General features: G+C 36.1%; 2 protein-coding genes across 2 annotated transcripts in view; both read right to left on the bottom strand.

Moving 5' to 3' along the window:
* Positions 1-12370, bottom strand: part of LOC135078790 (protein bowel-like) — a 35959-nt gene extending 23589 nt beyond the window's left edge. Inside the window, exons 1-2 of the mRNA XM_063973338.1 lie at positions 11946-12370; positions 5025-5921 (exon numbers count right to left, since the gene is read on the bottom strand). Coding sequence (XP_063829408.1) covers positions 5025-5905 — 881 coding nt within the window. The 5' untranslated portion in view covers positions 5906-5921; positions 11946-12370. The remainder of the gene's footprint in view (positions 1-5024; positions 5922-11945) is intronic.
* A 3597-nt stretch (positions 12371-15967) lies between these two features.
* Positions 15968-19010, bottom strand: LOC135078633 (uncharacterized). The gene is made up of 5 exons (XM_063973161.1): positions 18917-19010; positions 18638-18792; positions 17259-17445; positions 16882-17017; positions 15968-16078 (listed from the first exon to the last, which is right to left on the bottom strand). Exons 1-5 carry the CDS (start codon positions 19008-19010, stop codon positions 16027-16029), a joined length of 624 nt encoding a protein of 207 aa, XP_063829231.1. The 3' UTR covers positions 15968-16026.
* Between the last annotated feature and the right edge of the window lie 217 nt (positions 19011-19227).

Here is a 19227-nt window from a genome sequence, read left to right as displayed (position 1 = left end):
GCTTGCAAGGTAGAAAATTAATGATAGGAGTGCGTACTCCTACAGCTTAGTGTTGGGGCTATATCGATGTTTTGATCTCCATAGTTCAACTGAAATTATTTTTACTGGTTATTATCGTGATTCTGGTTTTTGTTACGAACACTTGTGTAACTAAAGAATACAAACTGATACATTTTATTTTAAAGCTATTCTCATTTGCTTTTCCCCTTGAATAACATTGTACAAAATTTTAATAGGTTTAGTTAGATTTTAGGTAATTGTTTGGTTTGGTAAATAGGTAAAACCATTGACGAAGGCTATAATATTTCCTCATTTTTCTATTCTATCATTATCGTAAAACGTACATACTTACTGGTATGTTCGTCATTTGACTAATATCGACATAGAATTTATACAACCAACACTACTCTCAGTATCTACGGTAAAGCTGCGGTCGCATGTGCTTATTCTCGTATCTCCGGTACTACAGGTTATGGCGTGTGTATACTAACTATAGTTGTATATCCATCTCAATTCTGATGGGAAATGACCATCGACGGTGTTTTATTAACGACGAATTTTGTCGGCCTCTTGATTAAAGGCATTTTTAATGTAAAAACCTTACGAAAATATTCTGTCGACACTGATTAATATTTGAGTATGGTTAATTTTCTTGGAATTATGATGAGCTTTCAATCTTATTCTGCCATTATTTAGGGTTAGAATTGAATTTTATAAAAACTGAGGGCTTTGACATTTCGGAGTAAATTATTATAAAAAGTTAAACGTTTATTCCGAACTAATACACACTGAATATCTTTACCGAATCTTCCGATCAGCTCATTACTGTGCCGAATTCCTTCTCTCAAATTTTGGACTTAAAATTCAGATCACGCATCGATTTCGTCGATCGGACCACGATAAGGCGTGATCATTAAAACTTTTTTATATTTACGTAAGATGGTTGCTTTAAATATTCATACGTTTTTTGTATTATTTTTCAACTCAATAACGTAATTCATGTTTTAATAATAGCTGTATAAACATGCAAAATGAGTGTCTGAGATGAAAGCCGCTGTGCCGATAAGGTGATTATAGGTCTCCTTTGAAAATGGCAAATTTATGATATTTTGAGAGACTCCAAATTGAGCATCTGAGCACTAAAAGCTTTCAATAAAATGAGGTTTAAGTCAGAGGTTTAAGTCAGACTTTAATTCAAATGGTATAAAGATATCTGCTTTAAACTTATAAAATGAGTAATTTTAAAGGTTCCTACAACTTGATGCATACCAATGATCTCATGCATAGAACAGACTTGTAAAATCTAAGCCCTAAGAAAAATAATTTCAATCGCATCTACCTAACTAAAACTATTTAGATTCAAGTTACTTAATAGCATTTAACAAAAACATCAAGTTCTTAATAACAAAATCGTGATATTTCTCTCATAAAATCACATCATGACCATACAGTATCATTTGGACGTTCAATTCAGCTATTATTTTAATAATAACACTGACAAATTGTCAGTTTTTGCTAAAACTTCGAAGAAACTCGTAATGGCCGACCAAGTCCTGGGCTGGAAGGCGGTTTATTTGGGTATTAATTACGGCAAGGATAATAACCAGGCATTATGCAGACCTGATGCACCTCGAGTATCGACTTATACGTCATATTAATCGATACATCTTGCAAATTATTGATGCAGAAATGACAGTATGAAATTAATACTAATTTCTGAAAAACGAACGGCAGAGGCGATTTTTTATGTAGTTAAATAATGTCAAGAGAGGTCATTCTTTGATGTAAACTATATCAATATTAATACCAACTAGTCAACTTACTCGTATTTTATTAAAATCATTGAATAAGTATACCTACTACAATAATACCTTCATTTGATCGTAAATGTTCATACTCTACAGAAATTTAATAAATAATAGAGTCCCACCCAGTGCTAGTACGGATTCTGTACAGACAGACAAGTATTGTCGACTTATTCATGTAGTTTGTTCTTTAGACTGTTTGTAGTCATCTGTTGTTCATTGCATTCATTGTTTTATTAGTGCAATGAACAAAACAATAATGCTACTGATAAATACTGAATCATTTGTTTCGGTTATTTCACAATAATTTATCCTCTTACGACGTTAGTTTACGTAATTATTCATCAATGTAGCTTCGGCTGGATTTTTTGTGATATATGGTTTTAACATTGTTTGCATGTTTTCCTTAAGCTACTGTTATTAATAAGCAAGATTAATTTAATAATTCACGGTATTACTCGTTGTACAGTCAACAGTTGAAATAGGAGCTACACAAGATGCTACACAGTTCTAACCTGCGTGCCGTCTGCGCCTTTTAATTTAAATCTACTTTTTTAGAATATTTTCTACATTCAATATATTATTTCACAAATCATGTATGATAGTAAAGTTCTCATCTGGTACTATTAAACCTTTTCAATGATCAATTACATGAAAAACAACAAGCGAAAATGTGCCCTAAGTCTTCGGAAATAAAGAATACCCAGATCTTAAGTTGACTATCTACTGCAGTTACTCGTTCGGGCGTGAAAAAAACCTTAAAAGTTTTTGTCACGACTCCATTGAACGTTCAATCGACAATTTGAGAATGATAACGCGAAACTATCTGACCGAGAAGTATAAATTGCCTTACAAACTAAGGTACAGGTTTGGTCAGTCAGGGTAGCGTCAGCAATGGAACTGATTGTTTGAATTTTATAACAAAGTGTAACCTACTAAGACTAAGAGTTAGTGAACGCCAGAACGTTATTTTATAAAAGCTGAAAGTTTGTCAGCGTATGCTCCCAACATGGGTAATGAAGTTTGGGTCATCGTGGCTTTGGCAGCTACCCTAAAATGATTGTCTCTATAAAAATCAGATTTGTAAGATATAGAACATTACATTTGAATACTAGGTGACTATTTACAAAAATCTCTAAATTCGATCCTTTTTGAATTGACAAAATTGACAAATTTCTCATATTAGTGTTTCGTATGCTTTTAGGCCTCGTCGGTCATACTATCATTAGTATTAAAAATGTAACTTCAGTAAAACTACTCCCTGAATAATACTCATGCTGAACTATTTCTACCAATAGCCACATCCAATTCCTACAACAAAACCGGTCTTGGGACTTAACTTGCTGGCCGTACCAATTCTATCTTCCATTACCGACTCCAATAGAACCGGGTGAGTCATCAAAATTTAAACTAATTACTGAGGGACATAAAAAATCTTGCTTTAATGTGAGACGAATACCTCAGTGGGATCCATCAGAAATCACCAAATAGTTTTTATGTTTAGTTTTATTATTTTGCCGCGTAGTAACTGAATTTGGTGGAGAAGGAAGCTTCGTGTGAATCATGGTTTAATTTGCTGAAAACAAGTTCTAAAGTTTATGGTTTTTGAGAATGGGTTAGAAATGGTTATCTTTGTTTTGATTACTATGTTATTTGTATAGTCAAATTATTTTTATTTTACATGAGTGACACCTACATGGCGTTGTATAAATGAATTCACATTTTTACTAACATGTGAAATACTTAATTGGTTGGCATTGTGTATTGCTTAAGAATGTATATAAAATAGGTACGTGTCTAGATTTACACTTTTAACTTATCTGTATAAAAAGCTTTTAGGTGATTGATTTTCTATAAATAGTTCACAAGCTTTAATTACTTTCGTAGTAGTTTCAAATTACCTCTAGATTTAAAGACTTGAAACCTCTCCCCCACCCTCTATCTTTTAAATCCTCCAATCTTCGAACACGTTCTCAGAAAGCCAAATGTAAATTTATATCGAAGCCAAACTATTATACATATTGAATACACAATGAACGCTCATGAAGTAGAGCCAGTCAGCCAATGCAGATTACCATCAATGTCTTATTTTATTTTTGTTTTATGAAGGTGCTATTTAGATTTCAGGCGATTTTGGAATTATTTTTGCTTTGAAGTAATTGGTGAAGTAGGTAAAAAATATGCCAAATTAATGTTATGAATTTAATTATTATGAATTAGAGGAATTTATATTGAGAAGAAAACTAGGAGTGCATAATCAATTCTCATTTTCGAGAGAAATCTCTACTGGGTTGACCTGACCGTTGATCGTGAAGCTTACCTACTGTATCTTTTTCCATTGTATTGGTTTCGGCCAACCGCTCTTCGGCATAGTAAATTGATATTTATGATTGCATCGAGGATCAAACTTGATCAGAATCACCTCATTCGATAACTGGTCATTAGGTGAAGCCTTTTTTACGAAATTTTAATTAAACGTTGTTTAGTCTGGCTCAGTTTTGGGAACTAAGGTGTTAGACTTGACTATGCTAATGTGTAAAAATTCATGTTCATTATATTTTTTATCTTTAATGTCAATCTAAAATGTTACTTGTTTAGAAGAATTTATATTCTGAATAAACAAATTGTCAAATAAATAGCAATCAAAGTACTAAATCAAAAGTAATAAATAATAATCCGTTATATTCAGACGGAGATAAAACAAACGTGCACTAGAACACAAGCTTATCTCAAAACTAAATAAGCACTCGATATTAGTGAGCCTCCATCAGCTTATTTTTAACTGTCATAACCAAACCGAGACGGCTATATATCATTCACGCGTTATCTCCAATCAGAATGGCTGACCAACGCTCACTATTGCTCAGCAAAGTATGTGTATTCGAGATCCGTAACTTCCCAAAGAACTAAAGCGACTCGCGCGCTTGAAAGTACAAGCACCTTTTACTATTAATCAAGATAGACTGATTTCCAAGAAGCCAGGGACTTATAAATAATTCCGTTTCTAGGTAGTCGAGCGGATACGACTACAGTCGGCTTACCATCTGCAACTCGAGTTACACCGGCTGCTCGTTACGTGCATATAAATTAGGCCTGTTTACACTATGATCAGCGTGGTGGAAAATTAAAATGTGCAAGGAACCGGACGCCATCAACAGGCACAATTTATTCCGTAATTACGGGCTATGTGAATAAATTACGAGTGAATAAGAATCTTACCTGTGGTCGCGTAAGTGGTCCTGTCTTCTGAAGGCTTTGCCGCAAATGTCGCATGAATAAGGCCGCTCGTCTGTGTGTGTCCGCTCGTGGATGAGGAGGTTGTAGGATTTGGTGAACTGCCGGTTACAAAATTTACAAATGAACTGCTTCTTAGGTCTTGATGCACGTCCAGGCGCTCGAAGCAACCGTCTATCTAGGTGTGGATGCATTTGATGAGGACCAGCCCCCGGTTGAAATAATCCCGCTCCAGGAAAAGTAAAGCTGCCAGCAGTTGTAGGTGAAGGTCCTGGAGCACCAAGAAAACCAGCAGGTGGGCCATAAATAGGTGGCTGGGATGAACCATCAGACATCATCCCATCCATCGAAGACGTTCTATGATGAGGAAGTAGCATAGCAGCGGCTGCTTCTCTCAATGCCACCTCTTTTCTTTTCTCGACCATCATCGCCATCAAGTCAAAAGAATTTCGTTTTGGAAAGTTACCCGGTGTTCGTTCGGGTGATCCTTTCGCGGGGTCTGATCTTTCTCTATCCATGATTCTTTCTCGCTCCATGATTTCTGAGGGGATCAATGCTGGGTGCATTTCATTTGGATATATTACAGGGTGGATCGATCTAGTAGGTACTACAGGAACAAAGGCTGAGGTTTCCCGATGGGAGGAGGTTAATAAGGAACCAGTGGTGATTTGTCGGTAGGGTAATGGTGGGGAGTCGAAGTTACCGTTGGCATTTCTGCCACTGGATGAAGGTCTTTGTTGTGCTCTTTCAGCTGAGCTAGCGAGGAACTGGTCATGACGTGATCTGAGAGGGGCGTTTACAGGAGCATCTTGTGCAGGGCGTGGTGTCGACGCCCGGGATACTACTGCTCCACCGGTGTCCGACATCACGGTTGTAAATCATCTGAAAACAAACACATAATTAGACAATGAGGCAACACATTGCCAATACCAATCAGGTAACATGACTATGAAAACATTGTTAGAACTCTCTTTAATAATTTATTCATTTATACACAAGAAACTCTACAAATAGACCAGCTATTATTTTTGAGAGCATAATGTTCATTATTAAGATTTATGGATCGAGAATCATGCCTAATTAAGTAGCATTGTTACCATTAAGTATTGATATTAGCATAATATCTTGCAACATTCCTTCTCACGGGTAGCTAATGAATAAACATATATCTATGTGATACAGATCAATATCCTAGTGATAATTTATGAGTCTATAGCTGTATCAATACATTCATTTAAGTACATCAATTTGACATTGCTTCAGAACCTACAGGATCTGCATACCTATTAATCATAACAAAATAATTCAAGAATAACATGAACACTGGATGCGGGCAGTGCAGGACCGGTCGTTGTAGAAGGCCTTTGTCCAGCTGTGGACGTCATTTGACTGAAACGAACGAACGCACATAAAGAAAACATGGAGATTCTATCTATGTCTATAATTTTACCTAAGGAAAGTTGTTACTTGTTAGATTTTATTCACAGATTTCACTATTCCGGACATCTATGAGGAAACAATCTATCTTACTTACAAAGATTAAATCCAGCCTCATGCATCTTTCAACAGTTTATTCGCTTTATCAGTTGTTAAGCTTCTGGTATCTGGAAATGTTAATGGTGACCGGATTTCGCCTCGATAATTGTCAATACTTGAGTTATGGCCAACGACTGCATAAAATACTGTATTAATGGTGTCTTGTCTGGTTTGTTGTAGCGAAATGTGTCTCATGCTATATTAATGTTTCCTAATGTGCTTATGTCTACTGATAGATTGTCAAGATTGGTAAAATTTACAAACAAGCTCCTCTGTGGTTATTGACATTTGGTACGATCACATTTACTATCGGTTATTCATACAATTTTACCCTACTTTTAGTCATATCTTTATTTTTATTATCTTAAGATCTCTATCAGAAACAATCTAGAACCTAACCTACAGCTTATCTACAATGAAATTGAACAAATAGCATACCTGCCTACATTATTTGATTGTGTCTGTATTGTAGAAGGAAGTAAACGATTTGAATCATTTGAAATGCAGCAGATTATTAGACCAAAACGCACTTGATATTTTTATTTTTTAGTCAAAACAATTTTAGAAAAAGTAGCATAGAAAATTAAATCAAAATTAACCATTGTTCTGTGAATTTAGTTAAATGAAAATATACTCGTAAATAGGCAAAAAGGGAGATGGAATGCATAGTTACCCTTTGTGTTTGTATAACACTAATAACGTCTTTGGAAAGATTGCTATTCCGAGATTTACGATTGGACAGACTATTTCCATCTAAAATGAGTATCATGGGTGATAGTGATAGGGTATGTTTGCAGCTGTGGTAAGATCCGAACTTAGGTATACATACATTATTACTAGTGAGAATCAGAATATTCTATTGCAGATTAAAAATTTGTAACTGAAAGGATAAAAGGACGAGAAAAAAGACGATCATTATTGATCGTAATACGATGTGATTTTTATAAAAATTATGTAGCATTACATACTATGTCTGTTATAAGTTGGGGTTATATTTAAAAATAAAAATAGTGTCTCTTTTAGCCAATATAAGAATCAGATCTTTACTTCTATTAATTGATCAGAAATAAACATCCAAAGCCCTCAAAACCTTCAATTATATTTCAAACTTGTAGCCTAGACTAATAATTATGTAAGTTGTAAAGACTAGATATTTCCTTCGGATACGAAGTATTGTCCCATCACTAGTCGGTGGACAATAAACCATAATGTGGCTCGCTTCACAGCTACGAGTAGTTATGTGCCTCGTATGTTTTCACGAGGTTTATGGTTGTTTCCGGCGTTGGAGTTTGTATGGGATTCCATACCATGGTTGTGGTGTACAACCAACAACTAATCATTATTTTTCCTGCACTCATATTTAGGTAAATTTCACGTTTAGGTTTAGCTTTCAATAATTATTACTGTCTTTGGGGTCCACCAAAAGATCTATCATTATCGTTTTTATATGTTTTTAAAACTAAGCTTTAGAAACAGCTGTATACGTATCACGTGCTCTTGAAATAGTGTATCAAATATTTATGTAGGATTAATTTCTAAATTGAGAAAGCTAACTCTTTGATAATACACACATCAGAACGGGCGTTTTAGCCATGATGATTTATCTTAAAGCGATTAAAAACGCAATTAGTTATTTAAACTGTTACACGAATAGTATGTCCGATTTAAAGTTCCAATGAATTATTAGTATCAACATTAAATTTATCACTCCCACATCTAAAAAAGTCAGTCGTCAGTTGAAGGCAGAACAAAATATTAATCTTAGATTCAATTTACTCAGGCGCAATCGAAAGAACGCGGCCCCACATTTCACTAACATTGCCCGCTCTACCGTAAAAGCCTTCTGATTGTCTACCCCTCCCTCTCGCACGTACAGCCTTTAACAGCCCATCTCGTTCCCTCTAAGGTAATGCCTGATCGAGTTTCTACCATCTTACTTGCTCCAAAGCCGTAAAACTACTTTTATCTCTCTTTGGTTTGAGAATTTAGAGATATGAATATGTATGCGGACGCTGCAGTAAGCAATCGTCGTATAGATGTAATACTGGTCATTTCAATAACATAAAACTTTTAAAATAATACTTCAAAGCTTCGAAATTTTAAAATTTCTAAGACATGTGCGTGTAATTTTACCTCCTATTGAAGTTTGCGCAAAATACGGACATAGGGTACCGTTATCAGCTATAAATCAAGTTTTATGTTAACTGAGCAATTAATATTTATGAAAATATCCGAATCATGTTCCCTGATATTTATATTCTAGCCGTCATGTCTGTTTGCGTAAAACACCAGCTGAGATTCAAGCATTTTACTGATGTCATGGTTTTATAGTATTTTCTGTGAAATATATGTATAGAAGTTCATACGCTACTTTGCGTAGTTTGGGACTAACTTCGTTCGTTCGTTCGTTTTCAGCCGAAAGACGTCCACTGCTGGACAAAGGCCTCCCCCAAGGATTTCCACAAAGACCGTTCCTGCGCCGCTTGCATCCAGGCACCTCCCGCGACCTTCACCAGATCGTCGGTCCACTTAGTGGGAGGCCTGCCCACGCCACGTCTTCCGACTCGGGACTAACTTATTTAATTGTAAAAGTATCTTAGTGTAACATTAATTATCTACGTTTACCAAGTATCCATCTATTTAAAGTCAATAAATAATTCATTTTGATTCTTTGCCAAATACTAGATGATACAGACAAGCCTACAGTCAAGAATCTATAGGGAGCAACGTACGATAGATTTCAAACAACACAAATGGTCTAAGTTATTGAAATGTATGGATCGAGATTGACTTAAAGCTAACACGCAGCCCTTTCACAGTCCCGCCACCTAGCACTGAATATTTCATTGCGATCTTGATATTATTCAAACAGTTCACTTGGCATTACCACATCGTTAAAGATTCATTAGGTTTATGACAACCTGATGAACAGTTAAAGAGACTATTGGAACAACGATTGTGAAAATTTTTAACATCATCATCAGCTTTACCAGTCTGCTGTAGGAGCACGCCTTTTCTAATTTACCAAAAGTAAATCAAGGATGCAGGCCGCCCAATCGGTACCAATGCACAATGTGGACGTCCTGTGGCTGAAATGATGATGATGACAAAATTAAGGATTTGTCTCCCCACGCTGGCTAGACGGTTTGGGGAGGCTAGATGTTCGTTTAATTTGGTCGCTTATGCCCGTTTTCACCATCTATCCCTAATTTTTGAGTGAATCTCATGGTAACACATAACAGGATTTCTGTTTTCATAGGGGTCACTTAAAATTGGAGATTGATGGTGAAAACGGGCAAAAGTCAACTCTTTCGACATCCACTTAAATAAGTGTGGTAATAAACCCTAAAAGTATTAAAATAATAAGTGACAGTTGCTGGATTGCGCGTAGGCATAATGAACGACGCTCTCACAAAGAAAATACAAAATAACATGACAGTACAGAGACAAAATTCGTTATCTGAGTCACGTAACTCAAGGGACAACTAACGAGAAACATGTACCTGGTAAAAGTCATATTTAAAGTTATTGCAACTGGGTCTTATTGTGAACCAGATGAAAAGAAGATTGAAATGGACACCACAATACATTATGATGGGATTTTGAAGCTGTCAAAGTTTGGGAATATTTTCATAGGATTTGTAGAGTCTTAATCTCTGGCTGTTGATAGATACGTGATGTAGCTTGAAATTGGACAATCTGTCGATATTTGATGAATTTAGTGTGCTACTGATGAAGATAAACTAAGCAGAATTTTCAACGCTCAAGTTAAGAAAGTTAACTAGCTCTAAAAGCTCAATTTATCAAAGATAATCTTAAGTATAAGCTTGCTTTATGCTGACTTCAAAATGTTTTCTATTGATGACCCAATAAGGTTCAAATTGTCATGCGGTAACTTGCCACGAGAAGAACTGTTCAACAAGCATTACTTGAGGATCTACTGAGAATACAGATAACTCAACTTTCAGTTATAGTTGTTGCAGTTGCAAGTCAGGAAAGCGAGTGAGCTTACATGTGTGTTGGACTGTTGGCTCGCTACTGTTCGTTTTTCAAAAGTTTTGATAGACATTACACTATCGTTATGTGTATGTACGTGACACACACAAGTAAAGCTCACTCGCCTTCGTGAGATGCAAGAACTAGTATTTTGCTTGATGCACAGATCTGTGACTTGATGCAGTCCTAACTGCCTTAGTTTTTATATGGATTTGTTTTAATTTGACATGTTCCATCGATGCTTCTCAATTCAAAGCAAAAAGTGTAACAGAAATGGCTAGTTTTTATTCAAATTGAGGCTTCACCATGAGTAGCTGAGTAGGTAGTGAGTTAGTGACACTTACATTGAAGTACAATAAAGTTTCTGACGTAAACATGCATTCCATCAGCCGTTTTGATTGTGGTGGCGTTATCTCAAGAGCTAAGTAAGTATGCGTGTTACAATATGTCTATTAGAAGCAATTAGGTTTATATACGGAATATCACGCGGCGTTCTTTTTTGTGCTGCAAGGTGATAACCATCATTTCAAACACGTATGATTAGATTACTGTTATCAGTTGATGGTAAAGATTAACTACTATTTGTTCAGTAACCGCGCAATCACCCGCTTCTGCTGTAGTACGTACGTTAGTAGTTCCGTTAGTAATACTAAAAGGTATGCGATTATCGTCCACAAATCGATTAGAAGCTATTTCTATGCTTATTATCAAAATGGATTCGATGATTTTGATGTCGTGAAATCCATTATGCCCAAACACAATATTATGTTGGAAGCGTTAGAAGCTTAGACTCATTTTGGTCGTACATATGTAATTAGTAGCCTTGATTTACATAAATGATTGAGTGCTATGCTTAGAATTTGCATAATATTTAATGAACAGACAGTTTAGGTAGAAATGAAATGAGATAGCTTTTAAACGTTTTATGAATCGACAAGTAAGGTTAGCTATTATAATACATCAACTAAACAATGTAAATAATGTTATCAAAGAAAAAAAGAAGTTTAGTACAAATGTTTTAATTAATGAAGGTAACATCTATGCTAAAGTAAATAAAGATTAATTAAGCCTTAACATAATAAATCTCCTTTGCAAGAATACAATGGTACTAACTAACGTGATAATTACTGCGAAACACGGTGGCAGGAAATGTTAAGCAAATGCCCCTGTAAAGCTTTGGAACAATGGAGTAAACCGCAGACCCTTTATTCCCAGAATTGTTTTAGTGGCATCTGCGATGAAAACAATAACTCAGCATCAAGCACATGGCGTTAAACAGGTAGCTACGACGATGCGCACCCAGCGTACCCAATTTATTCCACATCCGCTGTATTAAATTACCAAAATCATTACAAAAAACTGTTGAAAACTCACAAGGCGACCAGTTGCCCGATTGATCGTCCAACGTCACCCAACCCTCCAGTAGTCAGGTAGTTATCCCGCAAAGTTTACAAACGGGGGGTCCGTCCGACAGTGGATGCTCATTGCAATTTTTTGTCACATTTCACAGTCCAACCGCAGTAGGTGGCGTCGAGACAGGTGAATAGATTAGTGGCAGCGCACACAACAATAGAGGTACTGTACAGCCCATAAAACAGTTAATAGATACCGTGGAGCGAAAAAGTTATTGCGGTGTAAAGATATGGTATCAGTATCACTAAACTTGTCCTCACTGTCACATGTAATCACTAGTGTTTGTTCACTGTAATCCGTTTGATCAAAGTTTTGTTTCACTTGTTTTTTGAGGTGGTATCACTAGGCTGCGCGTGCGCGGTTGGCGCGCGACTGGTGGGAGTAGAGCGCGCGTACTGCGCCGACGCAGTAGGCAGTAGCGCTCCCGTGTCCCCTCCCCGCGCGCAAGCCTCCTATGTTTTTACTTTGGGAGCGATAAAAAAGGGAAGGATATCTTTTTATTGTTTATTTTTCGTGTTAGTAGCTTATAAGTTGTGTGAATTAACATCGGCCGGTGGAGTTGATCGTGAATTTCACTGGTACACGCTAATTGGTGGCGTTTTTGGATAACTCATTGACACATTCGTATTTTTTTTTTCAACTTGATCTATGATTTTTGGAGTAATATAAAGTTAAAGATAAATTTTAATATGTAAAGTAAAATCATCAAACTTTTTAAGATTTATTTAACAACCATAATGTTTAACACAGTATTTATCAACGGGAGTCATAACGATAATTTAAAAAATAAATAAATATGAAGGTTAACCTACACGTCTACGCGTCTATTCCAAAAAGTAATGTGAAATTGTAAATTGTGTTGTGCGAGAAGATAATATTTAAGCGGAAGTAGCTAAAATGAATAAAAGCACAAAAATATTTTTAATTCTTTATTACAACGAAATCTATTATACGGTCACATTATATTATTAAAAAATCGACTTAATTTTATAATTTCATACTCGTTTAAAACAAAATACATCTGTGAAAATTATGGAAAATGAGTGTTTTCATTAGAGTATTTATTATTTGACACAAGTTTTTGGCTTGAAATTAAATTAAACATTTAAATATTATCTAACTAAGTATGATATACATAAATTTTGAACGTATTTTAATTCCCTGAAATAATAAATGTAGACTTTCTAATATTTAGTACCCAACTTTATAGTTTCTCCAAATATGTAATCAAATTCAAAAAGAAAGTAGGTACACTTCTTGATGTTCTACTATTAATTTGGAATCGCCCACGAAATATTATGTAAAATTTGAAGCTGTCTCTACATTTATTTCATTATACAACACACATAAATATATTACTTTTTACCACGCAGTTACTATTTCTTTATTACATAATTCAATATTATTTGATCTAAATTAAATAAATATTTCAAAGATGTGACAGTCGTATTATTTTATATACTGAACACATTAATAGCTATTTAAACATTACAATGTCGATAAATCTATATGTTATTCATAAACAATAAATTATAATCTTACAACGTGCATTTATAAATTTGCAATAATCAAAACAAATGTTATAATAAATCCAATAGCCTATATTTTAAACACTCACTATTATACAAGGCTACTCTATAAGCTTTTTACCGATTCTGTTTACTTCAAGTCTTTTTATTTTATCATTTAAATATATTTGAGCTTTTACATGATTATTTATATACAAATCGTCGAAGTGGATTTTATTCCACTGTTTAATATCATTTTAATGCACAATTTTAAGTCACCTAGTATGGACCACATTCTAAAGGGGAAAATATACTTACTGAACGTTTACACAAACTATAAAATACACATTTATTATTATATAATTATAGTAAAAAACTGTAACCCCCTTTTAAATTATACATATTTACAATTGCAAAAGAAATATGAAATAACTTTGAAAGTATTTGTAAGACATTTAGACGAAAATTCACAACACTGACATATATCGCTTATTGTATAAAAATGTAGAGGTTACAGACAAAATATGAAAATGACAAATTCATACAACAAATTGTGCTTTACCAATAAGTCAAAAACCTCTAACTACAGCTTACTAAAGTAATCACCATGTATGGCACATCAAATATTTAGATATATCATTATTCTTCTAAAACCTACATTTCACAACTAAATTAAGATAATAATACCTACTACATAATATAATAGGAATATTATTTGGTTACTATATTTTTATATATTATAATCTTCAAAATGTCTAATATAAGTTATGATAATTACTTACTACTAACATTCCAATTGTCATTTGGTACGTTTTAATGAAATATTCGGAAAAAAATATCGATAGATTTTGTTATGTAGCGATCATAGTTTATTTATTAAGTACTTACCATGTTTCGATATTTTTAAATATTTTTTCCAATTCTCTATCTTGAATAATTTGAGTAAACATGCATGAAATATTTATTATGATTAGGTATAAATATTTATTGATTATAAACTACGAACATTTATTCATCGTCGAATACTCCAGACCATACACGAATTTAGCGTGTATAAACAAGGGCGTATTATCGTTTATTATGTGTAATGATACGTAAACATGTAAATTATACAATGTTGTATAATCTATTTTAGAATAACTTTGCTTTATAGCTATATAAATTTAATAATGTTATATTTTTCGATGCGTCCTTTTATTCATATAATTTGTATATTAATGTATAATTTTAATAAATCCGAATAAAACTATGGTCATGTTAAAGTATACAAGTTGGTAATCAATATAATTTTAACAAATATTATAATATTCTGATAAATTATTCGAACTTGCAACTTTTCATAAAACTGTACCTAGTACTACGTACATAGATGATTTAAATATTTTATTACCTTTAAAACGGTCTGCAGGTAGGTACTAACGTAGGACGGGATATCACGTTGTCACCTTATGATCACAAAATGTCTCATCCAGTAGCGGCGTAAGGGGGGGGCGGTGGGGGCGGTCCGCCCCGGGTGCCAAGCATCAGGGGGTGACACAAGTTCACAGCTTAGTAGGTCACTGGCACATCTGCATGGCAAGTCTGCGGTCTAAGTCATGATTGGGGGGGGGGGGGGGGGGGTGCGATTGTCTTTCAATCTTCGAATCGGTAGGTAACCCCAAAAAATCCTGGGGGGTACCAGGGGGTGCCTTACGACTTATCACGGGGGGGGGGGGGGGGGGGGGGGGGGGGGGTGTATCGCCCCGGGTGCCAACCCATGCTACGCCGCCACTGGTCTCATCCTTGTACATTACAATGAATAACAGTCACTGAATAAAAATTGTAAATAAATCTGATTATAATAATTATATTTTATACATTTTGTATTATCATATTTTCGGAATTATTTTGTAAAATATAACCGCGTCTCGTCTTTATACATTTATTTCGTTTCGAGAACAGTGAACGTGTTAAGGATCTTAAACCGTTACTTAACGCTGTGTTTGATATTTTACAGATTAGTATTTTTTTTTCTCCCAATAGATTAACCCTCGTCGTTCCCGGCAAATTAAAAAAAATGGTGTACCTAGGTATTAAAGTTACATAACATGAAAAAAAATTTTTTAAAGAATAGAACAGATGTAAAAAACAACTTTACCCAAATAATTTCAAAGTAAGTAAAGTAAGCACATCTCAGTTAATTTGTAGGATCTAAACGGAATAGACCAGCTCTTTTGGTAATCTTAGGCTGAGTTAATACATCACCTAAATTTGACCGAAACTATAACGATAACCGGTGTTTTTTATATGAAGTTTGACAGATTTTTGACGTTTGTCAAAGTTAAAGTAACATGGTGCAACTCAGCCTTAGTTACTGTAAGTATTTTGATAACAAATCACGTTGACTTTGTTGCTATTGTAACGATTGCTGAAGACTCCTTGATAGTGTTAAAAAGGAATGACAGTTAAGTTTGAAATAATTAAAACGGTAATAAATAAATTTAATGATCCATTATTATTAATCGTATAGTTCTTTAGACACCAGAATGTCGTCGTCAACCGGCCTTCATCCACCGGTCTATGGAGTATTCCAACGCTGCCATCCATCTGAAAAGAGAAGAACACAATGCTTATCAATGGCGGTCTAGTTTTCAAATAATCGGACTTTCTATTATCTGGGTCCGATTCTCAAAATTAGTTCGGTTTAGTTAGTAGAACTTTTCGGACATAAATAGAACTAATCTCTTATGAACAATGTCAAAAGTGGGCAAATGTTGCCAAAACATCGACAAAGTTAAAAAAGCCCGTTAGGTTGACTCTACCTACATAAAATTAAACAGAAGGAAATAATTATGTATGTGTAGTATTTTTATAAAAAAAGATTATTGTATTACACAAATCACTAATAGTCCCGTTAACACGTCCAGCTAAGCTAAATATAATGCTTTTGTTAGGAGTGGGTTTACCACAATAGACCAGCGGCGATGGGATTCGAACTACTGATCCTTGGATCGGCCGACTGACATCGACACCGTTGGGTTATTGTTACCTTAGTAGGCGCACAGCGTTGATTTTTCGTCGGCCGATAGTTTAGTCGGGCTGTTGATCAGTATGGGCACACTACGCCAATTCGATTTGGCCGATTCATCATACAATTTGAAATCGGGCACAACTATCGGCCAACTAAAAATCAATAGTGTGCGCCTACTCTTATGTAGGTAGAAGATTGGTGTGCTTCCAACAAATCAATATTAAGGGTATTTGACACCATTCACAAATCAATTGAGTTCATTAAATAGTGACATCATTTGCTTGTATTGCCCTACAAAATCTATGAGAGTCTCGTTTTGCCAGTTTTAAAATAGTGGTATCAAGTACCTTATTATTGGAATAAAGAGATTAATAAATACCGTTTCTTGTCCATTTCAGACTCCGTGTGGAAGTAGAAGTGTCGCTGCTTGGGTTCTGTGGGCATCACTTCGAACGCGAACTTCTTGCCGCCCGGCGCGCACGTCTGTATCCTGTACCCGTGGAGGCACGCCATGCCTGGGGGCAAACATTACTTATGTATTTGTCATCATTATAAAGGATGGACCGCAAATCAGCGACACTGCGCTACATGTTATTTCTGTTAAGCGACTCTCGATACAGACAGAGCCGTCCTGGTGAGATACACACCACCACACCATAATATAAGCGTTTACATTTTCATTCGCATTTACAGCATTAGAATAGTCCGGATTATTATAGCTCTCCAATAACTTTTTTAACTAATTCATATCCTTACCAAAAGCGCTCTTGCTGTTCCCATCATTATAGAAGTAGAGGCAGGCGTCCTTCAGCACACAGTAGCGCTTGGCCCAGGACTTCCACTTGGACCCAAGTTTCATCAGATATCCGAAGCAGTCAGGCCTCGGTATGGAGGATGGAGGCAGTTTCATATTCCGCATGGTCACTTCGAGCCAGCCGTCTCGCTGGAACGAAAAGAATTACATTAGCATGGTAGGTAATGCAATTTATCACTCAAACTGTGTAACTTAAACGTGAAATAAACAACTACACAATGACATGTATCTATTTGTTTCAATCTAAAATAAGACTGCAAAAAGCATTTTTGAGAAAATCAAGACTTAAAGAGCTTTTTAGAGCTTTAAGTACAGCGCCATCTGCCGATATAATGTTGAATTATCTATACCAGTTTTTAAGAGGCATGCCACACGTCATGTGGTTACACTTTAGAAATGATGTTATAAGTATTCTAAAGATTTTTATTTTATTTATTTTAAAACAATCGCATTTGCATTTAATAAACTATTATACAATTTAAATAACACGAGACAAAGTTTTTAAATAAGAACGCGCGCCCTCTGTGGGAAGCTTTTGTAACTTTTGTGAGAAGCTCTTTAAGTTCAAAGTTTTTCCTGTAGATGACGCGCAGGTTAACTTTGATTCAATATAAATAAGAATATCTAAATTGAGTTAAAACATTGCACCTAACTGAGATCAATAGGTACATTTAATATTTTTAGTGATAAATTCACTCATTTATCATTTTGTACTGTTCTTATATTGAAAAAGCTCGCTTCACCATAAATGTAGGATTGCTTGATTGATTGCGTGAGCCAGTACAGCGCGTCACCTAGCGGCCGCTTCCGAAGTGTCCACCGCCAACTGCAGTCGTGTACCGCCACCGCGCTGCAGCCTGAAGCCGTGCGGTCTACCAGTGCCCTCTTCAGTCAGTTGGTAGTTCACTAGATAATTAATACTAAAATCAATCATGTTCTACCTGATAGCTAGCATCAATAGCGTGAGCCAACACCGCGCGCCACCTAGCGGCCGCTTCCGAAGTGTCCGCCGCCAACTGCAGTCGTGTACCGCCACCGCGCTGCAGCCTGAAGCCGTGCGGTCTACCAGCGTCCTCTCCAGTTAGTTGATAGTTCACTAGATAATTAACACTAAAATCAATCATGTTCTACCTGATTGCTAGCATCAATAGCATGAGCCAGTACCGCGCGCCACCTAGCGGCCGCTTCCGAAGTGTCAGCCGCCAACTGCAGTCGTGTACCGCCACCGCGCTGCAGCCTGAAGCCGTGCGGTCTACCAGCGTCCTCTCCAGTTAGTTGATAGTTCACTAGATAATTAACACTAAAATCAATCATGTTCTACCTGATTGCTAGCATCAATAGCATGAGCCAGCACCGCGCGCCACCTAGCGGCCGCTTCCGAAGTGTCCGCCGCCAACTGCAGTCGTGTACCGCCACCGCGCTGCAGCCTGAAGCCGTGCGGTCTACCAGTGTCCTCTCCAGTTAGTTGATAGTTCACTAGATAATTAACACTAAAATCAATCATGTTCTACCTGATTGCTAGCATCAATAGCGTGAGCCAACACCGCGCGCCACCTAGCGGCCGCTTCCGAAGTGTCCGCCGCCTACTGCAGTCGCGTACCGCCACCGCGCTGCAGCCTGAAGCCGTGCGGTCTACCAGCGTCCTCTTCAATTAGTTGATAGTTCACTAGATAATTAATACTAAAATCAATCATGTTCTACCTGATTGCTAGCATCAATAGCATGAGCCAGCACCGCGCGCCACCTAGCGGCCGCTTCCGAAGTGTCCGCCGCCAACTGCAGTCGTGTACCGCCACCGCGCTGCAGCCTGAAGCCGTGCGGTCTACCAGTGTCCTCTCCAGTTAGTTGATAGTTCACTAGATAATTAACACTAAAATCAATCATGTTCTACCTGATTGCTAGCATCAATAG

This window comes from Ostrinia nubilalis, chromosome 15 (genome assembly GCF_963855985.1).
Source record: "Ostrinia nubilalis chromosome 15, ilOstNubi1.1, whole genome shotgun sequence".
Lineage (NCBI taxonomy): Eukaryota > Metazoa > Arthropoda > Insecta > Lepidoptera > Crambidae > Ostrinia > Ostrinia nubilalis.
The sequence above is the reverse complement of the archived record's forward strand: the minus strand, read 5'-3'. Positions and strand labels throughout refer to the sequence as shown.